Below are 10,461 nucleotides of genomic sequence, written 5' to 3'. Positions count from 1 at the left end.
GGGCGAGCTCGCGAGCTGCCCGGATCGGATTACAGCACTAGGCTCCGGTGTTTGTCCATGTGATTTTTTCTTATTTTGTCTTCTTCGTACCTATATACTGTATGGTATAGATATGTGGTCAGTAATCCTAGTCGTTTATTTTGACAATTAGACACTCCTCAGTCCTCACTGACTAGTCCCAGTTTCACATTCATGCATACAGCCAAAATTCTGTCGGTTCCCTCACTCTTCTGTGCGTACTTGAGCATATCACCTAATTCACTTGCTATTTTGCAAGTCGGTTTTTGTTAAATAATATATGAAAAATGATAAGTTCTACATAGTAAAATTTCTTTGGCGCCCGAGTTCAAATGTTTTCTTTCAATTTTCTTGATTTTCATATCTGTTCAGATTTTATGATCAGTGTCCTAGGATGGACGTGGCAAGCTTTGATATGCAGTCCAATATTTCGACACAACTGTACTATAAGCAAACCTCATCTTTTTCATGAATAAAAACAACAAGCATCAATATTTTCAACATGTCCTAATCTCAATGTTGAAATTCTCTACATCCTCTACGTCTAAAAGCAAAATAATTCAAACTTGTTGACGATCAATCCAGCCGAACAGTGTCCATCAACTCCTATAAAAACCCAATCACTGCATGAGGAAAATACAACATCAACACTCTCACCTCGTCGGTTATCAAGATGTCTCTCACACACATGAACCTACTCCTCATTTTAGGAGTTGCGATTTTCGCAGCTCCATCCCTAGCCGATTTTCATTCTCACCCGCCAATTCACAAGCCTCCCGTTTATACACCACCCGTTCACAAACCACCAATTCACAAGCCTCCCGTTTATACACCACCCGTTCACAAGCCACCAGTTTATACACCACCCGTTCACAAACCACCTTCCGAATATAAACCTCCGGTGGAAGCAACCAACTCCGTGACTGAAGATCATTACCCTATTCACAAGCCACCAGTGTACAAACCACCTGTTCAGAAGCCAGCACCAGAGCAGAAACCACCCGTTCACAAGCCACCAATTCACAAACCACCGGTTCACAACACTCCCTCCTTAACCGATGATCATTACCCGGCCCATCCTATTCATAAACCACAACCGATTCACAGGCCACCGGTTCACAAGCCACCAACAGAGCATAAACCTCCGGTTCACGAGCCAGCGACAGGGGAGCACAAGCCGAGCCCGGTGTACCAACCACCGAAGACTGAGAAGCCTGTGCCAGAACATAAGCCACCACACTTGCCACCAATCGTCGTGAGGCCACCGCCTACACATAAGCCTAATCCTCCATACGGTCACCACCCTGGACACCCTCCAGTTGAGAATACCGGAAACTAAGACGTCATGTAGTGTAATTACAATAAATAAGAACTGCTGAAAATAATAATGTTACGAGTGTATGTATCTATAAGCTCATTACCTCTTATGTTTCGGCTAAAATAGGTTATGAGCAAGTAGTACTATATGCTGTAATAAATCAGTGTATGAGTTATCCATGTATTACACATTTACTGTTGCTATCTAGCAAAAGTTATACATGCATGGACGTGTTTTCAAGGACTTATATATTCTGCATGCAAAGATTTGCTCATGACACGTCATTAACTACTGTTCTTTCTAAACTTACATACATTAATAACAGTAAAATTTGCGTTTCATTTCAAATGATTGAGATCAAATGACAATTCAAATAAAATTCAAATCCATATTTCAAAACATATTATTTGTTCAAATCTAAAATCTCAAATGAAATTGAGGTTCCTAAATAGACCACGCCAATTGTTCTCGTAATCATTCATTATTTATCTGTAATTGATTAGTGACAACTACAAATTATTACCACAACAATTAGTTTTAAATATATATGACTCGGGAGGCCTATTATCTCATAAAGTTTCGCGATCGATGTTAATTTCATTAGAAGATAAGATTCACTAGCTAAAAGAAATAAACTCACTAGATAAACGAAGCACTATTCGATCGGTTTAGGGGCGTCAGTAATTCTCGCTAAAGCTTATAATTTGCGCTTAGAATCAAATACTGGAAAACGTAACAAATTTATACAGACTAATTTGGATTCAAATATTCAATTGCATCATAACTCAAATCCATCCGTATGACTCAAATTTATACAGACTAATTTGTTAAAAATAAGTTAATTTGTAATTCTCTTGAATTATCTCTAAGAGTCTAGATGATTCTAGTTACACTACAAGAAAAGCGGGCATTTCTGACCGTCAAAATCGGTCGGAAATAAGCAAAATCGGTCGGTTTTGAGGTCATTTCCGACCACCGACCGACCGACCACGTCGGTCCCTTTAAACCGAGTCGGAAATGACGTATCGGTCCGAAATGAGTTATATAACCGACCAATTCTGTCGGTCGGAAATGTGTTGCCATGTCCATGTACACGTGGATTGTATCAGATAAATCTGGCCCACTGTTGACGTGTCATACACGTGGATTGTCTCAAAACCGACCAATGACGGTCGGAAATGTGTTGGTCGGTAAAGAAGTTCAGGGCTCAGCTGTGGGGCCCAGTTGTAAAAACGACCACATTGTGGTCGGAAATGAGTCGGTCGGAAATGCCTTTTCAGGGTCCATTGGATGAGCTTCTGGGCTAAAACCGACCACCCAGTGGTCGGAAATGAGTTGGTCGGAAATGGCTTTCAGGGTCTATTGGGGGAGCTTCTGGGCTAAAACCGACCACCCAAATTGCATACATCTGGTCAGAAATGAGTTGGTCAGAAATGAGTTGGCCGTTTTTCTGGGTTTTAGGATATGAATTTGGTCGGAAATGTATACATCTGGTTGGTTTTCTGGGTTCTTTTTTACCATTCTTGGTCGGAAATGATCAAATTTGGTCGGTTTTCTGGAGATAAAATTTCAAAAAATTGCAGTATTTACATTATAAACTATACCATATCCCTGTTATTTTACCAAACCAACAATGCACATACAATATCCAATTTCAAAACCAAAATAAAGAATCATATCCATTAAAATTCAGTACAACATAATTTAAAAGCCAACAAGCATTCATATATTTACAAAAGGACAGTTATAAAATTATGTACGACATAAATGTTACAGCTAAACAATCAGCCAAAAGCTAGCAAAAGCCAACAATCATATACGTTACAGCTGAACAATCAAAAGACAAAAGCAATGTTTTAACAAAATCAGCATCCCTACCAATAATGCATCTAGCTAGGTAGCTTCATTTCAATCTTCCTCATCGCAATCACCATTATCATCCTTTGAGAAATAGCCATTCCTTTTGCCTTTGTCTTTTTTGGCGCCATAGCCTATACATGAACAATGATATATATAGTTAGTCAACTTATGTTAGTCAATGAAACAACCACGGCAGATTCATAACAACTTATTGCTACCAGGCCACATGTATATATTAAATTATAAATGCATTAGAAAATTAAACAAAAAGTGAAATGAAGCAGATACAAGGGAAAACTGATGAACTATTCAAAAATCAGGCCCTGTTCTGTAAGAAGCAACATCTATTAGAAGAGCATGAATACATGTCATGCACACTGCTTTAGTAAGAGATAATATAGTTATCAATGAAAATTGTCATTTATATTGTCATGCTTTGATATGTGGTTTGTATTCAGCTCTCTCATAAGATTTAAATATTATTTGATTGCATAGTCCATTACATTCTATATATATAGTTATAAATTGAAATGAATTCTACTACTTTGGGCCTTTAGGATCGATAACTTCATTGGATTCTTTATCTGGATTAATAAAACAGGAAACCTAGTGAGTTTTAGTTCCAGGTTAAAGATAGGAGCTTGACAGAGGCTTGTTTTACCTCTGTCTAGGGACAAAGAACATTTAAGCAAGTTTGCTAGCAAATTGTCAATGAGGGTGAAAAATGGAGATGGGAACTAATTGATGCTTCGTTCCTCATCGATCTTATAGGTTAAATTTGTTAATTACTCAGATGTTATCGATAGGCTCAGAATTTGTGAAATAGTTTAGTAAGAATTATTAACAAATATTTCAGCTGTCCAACAAATTCGCAGAACACTGCATGATCCTTAATTCCTTGCAAGTCTAGAGTGGTTTTAGTTTCAAGTTTCAACATTAGTCCTGAAGATCATAATATCTATGCTAATAGCTATAATTCAGCAGATCATCTTTTAACTATATAGTCAATTGTACTGATATATATAGAAAGGCGTGTTGGAGGTTGTTACAAAATGTAGCTAACAGCATAAAAGAGGAGAGAAACAGAGAGATTTCATTACTTGAGCAAATAGAACTGAGAACTATTTTTACAGAATAGAAAAGAAGCAACAATATACACCCACAATCGTGCAACTTGTAACTAACTAATCAGCCTAACAAACTTAGCCAGCTGGCATATGCTGATGTGGCAGCATTTCATTGAACTCAGACTTAACAGTAAGCTTATCAGAGTTGCTGCATATGCATCTACTACTAATTGAAAAATTATTTATTAAAGTGTAAAATACTAGAAGCAATAGGTGCATTAACATACTATTGGAAAAACCTGCACACATAGAGTTCAACCCAAATCGAGCAAAACCTGATACACATCAAAAGACAATTTGCTACAAAGAAATCGCAGGAAGCCACAATATATTATCTTGGAAATTAATTAAACAACTGGACTATACAAAAATCAAATATATATTATATTACAAATCCTTAGTTTCCATAAAAAGAAATCCTTTTTAGAGAAAGTCACAAATATCATCAATATATTTTTAACATATCAAGTAATTTTCCATAGTTTGAATTTTATTTTCAAACTTACAGACACCAAGTCATGCATGACAAAGTAAGTTCCACATAAACCAAACCAAATCTCCATGTTAAAAATTGACAAGCACAAACATACTTTTTCAAGTCACGCCTGAGTTTTCTCTTTCTCTTTCTCACTTCACTATATTATTTCAATTTTTACAAATTGTCAGTATATTATATTACAGGGAAATAACATTTTTGACAAGAACACAAATGTACTTACATTTGTACTTACAAACTCTTTGGCATATGATTTGGTCTGAGATTTCTAACTTACATTTGTACTTACAAACTCTTTATTGTAATTTTCTCTCTAGTGTATTTTGACATGATAACGATCACAGACTTAACGGAATCATTCTGAACCAACACTTAACAATCAGACTTATTCACTACACTTTCAAGTTTTATATATTGATCGTAGTTGTAAATTAAGTACACAACCACAAATACTTTAAACACACGGCAATCCTAGCTAGTTATAAGCTTGTAATCCATAGTACAATAACATAAATTCAATAACAAAACACCCACAAATACTTTAAACCAAACACCCATATTAATTACGTGCACAAAACACCCACAAATCCATACACAAACATACAAAACAACTAAAACACAAACACAAATAGAGCAAGCACATGACAGATTAGGCCAGATACAAAAACAGAGCAAAAAGAATCATATAAACAGATCATAAAACTAAAACAACTAAACTTCAGCCAGATTAAAGCAAATATAAACATATAGGAACCAGATTAAAGCAAATTACAACAAATCAGAGCAAAAAAAAAAATCAAAAACCTAAAATAAGCATAGTGTACAGAGAGATATACGACCATAAACTATACATATAGAGCATAAACTATAACACATGTATAAAGTATAAACCTTATGATAAACCCCAAAATAAGCATATAGTGTACATGGAGAGAGAGGCTGAGAGAGAGCTTACAGAGAGAGAGGGTTACAGAGAGAGAGAGCCGAGAGATGCGAGAGAGAGAGAGTTGAGAGAGACGAGACCAGAGAGGGGAGAGAGCTGGGGGACGAGACCAGAGAGAGGAGAGAGCTGGGGGAGATAACTGATCGAGATGTTAGGAGGGTTTTAATCGAAATAAAAGAGAACGACGCCGTATACACGCAAAACCGACGTCGTTTAAGCTGGGCGGGGGTTTAACTTTTCGTGAAAAAAGAACACGGGAAAGCCAAAAATACGCGGAATCGAACCCGCGACCCCTGAGTGTCAATTACAGTGCTCAACCATCAGACCAGCCACAACATTAAGTTAAAATTGAAGGGACTTATATATATACCTACCTTTATTTTACAAAATAAAATATATAAAAAATTAATTTTCATTATAATATTCCTTCAACTAATGTTCAAAATGATTGATTTTAAGGACCAATAAAAGTTAAGTAATTTTATTCATATCCGTACGGTTGGATCATTTAAATGAATTATTTATTTTTTTTAAAAAAAAATAACCCTACGTTCATATTTAAGTATAACCTAATATTTTCGCTATAATATCTCAACAAATAAAATCCTATTGACTTGACTTTTGGTATAACTACGATGAGTACTTAATTTACGATCCGTATGGTTGGATCGCCTAAAAAACAAATTTATTTTTTTATAAAAAAAACAACCATACGTCTATATTTAAGAATAACATAATATTTTCGTTATAATATCTCAACAAATAAAATCATATTGACTTGATTTTTGGTATATAACTACGATGAGTACTTAATTTACGATCCGTACGGTTGGATCGCCTAAAAAACAAATTTATTTTTTTGTAAAAAATTAACCCTACGTCTATATTTAAGTATAACATCATATTTTCATTATAATATCTCAGCGGATAAAATCCTATTGATTTAATTTTTGGTATACAACTACTATGACTACTTAATTAACGATCCGTACGGTTGGATCGCCTAAAAAACAAATTGATATTTCGAAAGTATACACCCTAGGATAACTTCTAAAAAAATCCAAATCCTGAACTCTGACATTCACTGCAATGCATGATTCGTAACAGAATAGTGTCTTTATAATTTTTTTTATATTTTTCTTCTTTTGCTATCATGATTAGTACCTTAAAGTAGACCATATCACAAAGATTCTACATTTTTCTGCTGTTTGAATAATTAATTTGAAATTAGTTAGTCAGTATTTATATTTTGTTATGGAAATAAAAAAATTTAAAAATCAAATATTAAGTGATGAATAATTTTTTATTAATTTATTAACTGACTAAAAGCTAGTTTCAATTTTTTTTAAAGTTTACTTAGCCGAATAATTTTTTTGTTTTTCTCAAAAGTCATAACCGACCGCCAGAGTCGTAAATCGGTCGGAAATGACAGAACGAAATGGTCGGTTTTCTGCACTTGAGTTTTTGGTCGGAAATGAGTTCAATTTGGTCGGTTTTCTGTGTTAAAATTATGAGTTTGCTCGGAAATGTGTTGCATGTGGTCGGTTTTCTGTGTTAAAATTATGAGTTTGGTCGGAAATATATTGAATGTGGTCGGTTTTCTGGATGTACAATGTTTTTAGTTTTTTTGAATAGTTTACTTAATCGAATAGGATTTATTGTTTTTCTAAGAAGTCAAAACCGACCCCCCGGGTTTTAATTCGGTCGGAAACGAAGCAGGCCATTTCCGACCGCCAAAATCGGTCGGAAATAATCAGGACTCCACCTCGTCCCCACTTAGCCAATCACAAGTCGACAACAAGTTAAAAGCTGACCAATTATTTTAAACCTGTCAAGGTGGTCGGAAATGACCATAGGCGGTCGGAAATGTGTCGGTCGGTTTTACCGACGTGGCGTCCATGTCAGCTGAAGAACGTTGGTGAGCGGGACCCACGCCCATTATAACCGACCGATTTGGTGCGGTCGGTAATGGCGGTCGTAAATGAAGCCATTTTTTACGACCGATCGTGTTTGGTCGGTAAGTCGGTCGGAAATGTCCGCTTTTTTTCCGACCACTGTGGTCGGTCGGAAATTTTGGTCGGAAATGCCCGCTTTTCTAGTAGTGTTATAAGTAATGAGTCAAATATTCAATGTAAGCAATGGAAGGTCTCCTGAACTTATTCATGAACCTTATTAATGATCTAAACTCATAGTCTTCCTAGTCTATCTATATAAAGACTAGATGGATCAGTTGTAAATTAAGCCAGCAAGTAATAATATATAAAGAAAAGCTTTCTGCCTTCTTCCTTTATCAATTCTGATCCCAACAAATTTGGTATCAGAGCCAGGTTCATTCCAGACCTCCAAAACACTTAAGTTTCATAAACCCTCTTATATATGTAATGGCAGCATCTAGTGAAGTGTTATTCAACTATGCGCAAAGCAGTATTCCTATTTTTAACGGTGAAAGCTATGACTTCTGGAGCATCCAGATGAAGACGTTATTCATCTCTCATGACTTATGGGACTTGGTAGAAGATGGCTATGAAGCTGGAGCAACGCAAGAAGAAATTGCATCCTGGTCAGCGGCTAAGCAGAATGAATTTAAGAATAATAAGAAGAAAGATGCCAGGGCTTTACTCTTTATTCAGCAAGGAGTCAGTAAAGCAATATTTCCACGTATTATGGGTGCAAAAACGTCAAAAGAAGCATGGGATCTTTTGCGGAATCAGTTTCAAGGCTATGAAGCAGTAATTTCAGTAAAGCTGCAATCGCTATGGAGAGAATTTGACAACCTGCAGATGAAAGAAAGTGAAAGTATTCAGGACTTCTTCTCTAAGGTGTCAACAATCATTAATCAGATTCGAAGTTATGGAGATACTTTGGATGATAAAAAAGTTGTTCATAAAATTTTAAGAAGCCTGCCAGCGAAGTTCGAGCATGTAGTAGCAGCGATTGAAATTTCTAAGGACTTGTCCAAATTAACGGTGGATGAACTTATGGGCGCTCTTGAAGCTAACGAGGAAAGAATTCGCAGATTCTCAAATCAGCCCCTGGAGCAAGCTTTTCAAGCAAATATCAGCATAAGCAACAAAAACGGTGAAGTAAATCAGGAAAACGAAGCACGAAGAAACTACAGCAGGAATCAAAATACTAGAAAAGGAATCAGAATTTTCAAGGAAGAGGAGGAACGCGAAATTTTAATCAAAGAAGCAACTTCAACAATTTCAAATGTATCATCTGCAAGCGATCAAATCATGAGTCAAAAAATTGCAAATTCAGATGCAAAAGGTGCAAAGTTTCTAACCATTCTCAGAGAGACTGCTGGTTCCAAAACAGAACTCAAGCAAATGCAAATTTTTCGGAGGAGAGTGAAGAGACACATGTGACTTTTTCATGTATGAATGACCAGCAAGTGCAGCAAAAGAAGTGGTATATTGATAGCGCTTGTAGCAATCACATGACAGGCAGCAAGGAGCTTTTTTCAGAGCTTGATGAAAGCCATAAATCTGAAGTAAAGATTGGAGATGGAAAAATGCTGAAAATTGAAGGAAAAGGCATCATTACATTCTGCTCTAAAGAAGGTATGACTCTAAACATCGCTGATGTTCACTACGTTCCTGAATTAACTCAAAATTTGTTGAGTATTGGCCAACTGATGCAAAGAGGTTTCTCAATAAATTTCGATGATGAGCATTGTGTTATTTTTGATAAGAAGAAGAAATTTACAGTGGCAAGAGTTAAAATGATTTCAAATAAAACCTTTCCATTATCTATGCCATTGGAAGGTAATGTTGCGTTAAAAGTTGAGCAGAATGATGATTCATTTATATGGCATCTAAGATACGGGCATCTCAACTTCAATGGTCTTAAGCTATTGAAAGATAAAAACATGGTTATAGGCCTGCCATGTATCTCCAAAATCAATAAAGTCTGTGAAGGTTGCATATACGGAAAGATGCACAGATTGTCGTTCCCGAAAACAGCCTGGAGAGCAAGGGCTCCATTAGAACTGGTTCACTCTGATATATGTGAATCAAGGACTCCTTCACTCAATGGCAGCAAATATTTTCTCTTGTTTGTGGATGACTACACTAGAATGATGTGGGTGTATTTTCTGAAGCAAAAATCTGAGGCGTTCATCTCATTTATTCACTTCAAGGCGTTGGTGGAAAATCAAAGTGGAAGAAAAATAAAGACACTCAGGACTGATCGTGGTGGGGAGTATTTATCTCAACCCTTTCTTAATTACTGCAAAGAAAAAGGTATAAGGAGGCAGCTAACGATAAGGTATAGTCCTCAACAAAACGGCGTTGCAGAACGGAAGAATCGGACAATAGTCGAGATGGCCAGAAGCATGTTAAAAGCAAAAGGTTTGTCAAATATTTTCTGGGCAGAAGCTGTTTGCACAGCTATCTATCTTCTGAATATCTCTCCAACAAAGGCGGTGTTCAATAAAACGCCTTATGAAGCTTGGTATAAGCAGAAACCAGAAGTACATCAACTCAAAGTGTTTGGATGCATCGCCTATTCTCATATTCCAGCACAACACAGAGAGAAATTTGATGAGAAAGGAGAGAAGCTGCTATTTCTTGGCTACAGCGAAGAATCAAAAGGCTATCGTCTCTTTAATCCTGCCACAAAGAAATTTGTGATCTCCAGAGATGTAATTTTTGATGAAACAAAACAGTGGAACTTTCAGAACAATACATCTCAACCA

General features: G+C 36.3%; 1 protein-coding gene and 1 long non-coding RNA gene across 2 annotated transcripts; one reads left to right on the top strand and one right to left on the bottom strand.

The window, feature by feature from the left end:
• Window positions 1-643: 643 nt before the first annotated feature.
• Window positions 644-1,610, top strand: LOC108193884 (proline-rich 33 kDa extensin-related protein). The gene has a single exon (XM_017360730.2). It carries the CDS (start codon window positions 692-694, stop codon window positions 1,355-1,357), a length of 666 nt encoding a protein of 221 aa, XP_017216219.1. The 5' UTR covers window positions 644-691; the 3' UTR covers window positions 1,358-1,610.
• Window positions 1,611-3,039: 1,429 nt separating this feature from the next.
• Window positions 3,040-5,946, bottom strand: LOC135148035 (uncharacterized). The gene is made up of 2 exons (XR_010285845.1): window positions 5,775-5,946; window positions 3,040-3,327 (listed from the first exon to the last, which is right to left on the bottom strand). It is a non-coding gene; the product is annotated as an uncharacterized LOC135148035 (long non-coding RNA).
• Between the last annotated feature and the right edge of the window lie 4,515 nt (window positions 5,947-10,461).

This window comes from Daucus carota, chromosome 7, assembly GCF_001625215.2.
Source record: "Daucus carota subsp. sativus chromosome 7, DH1 v3.0, whole genome shotgun sequence".
In the NCBI taxonomy this organism is placed as follows: Eukaryota; Viridiplantae; Streptophyta; class Magnoliopsida; order Apiales; family Apiaceae; genus Daucus; species Daucus carota.
This window is presented reverse-complemented; position numbering and strand designations above follow the sequence as displayed.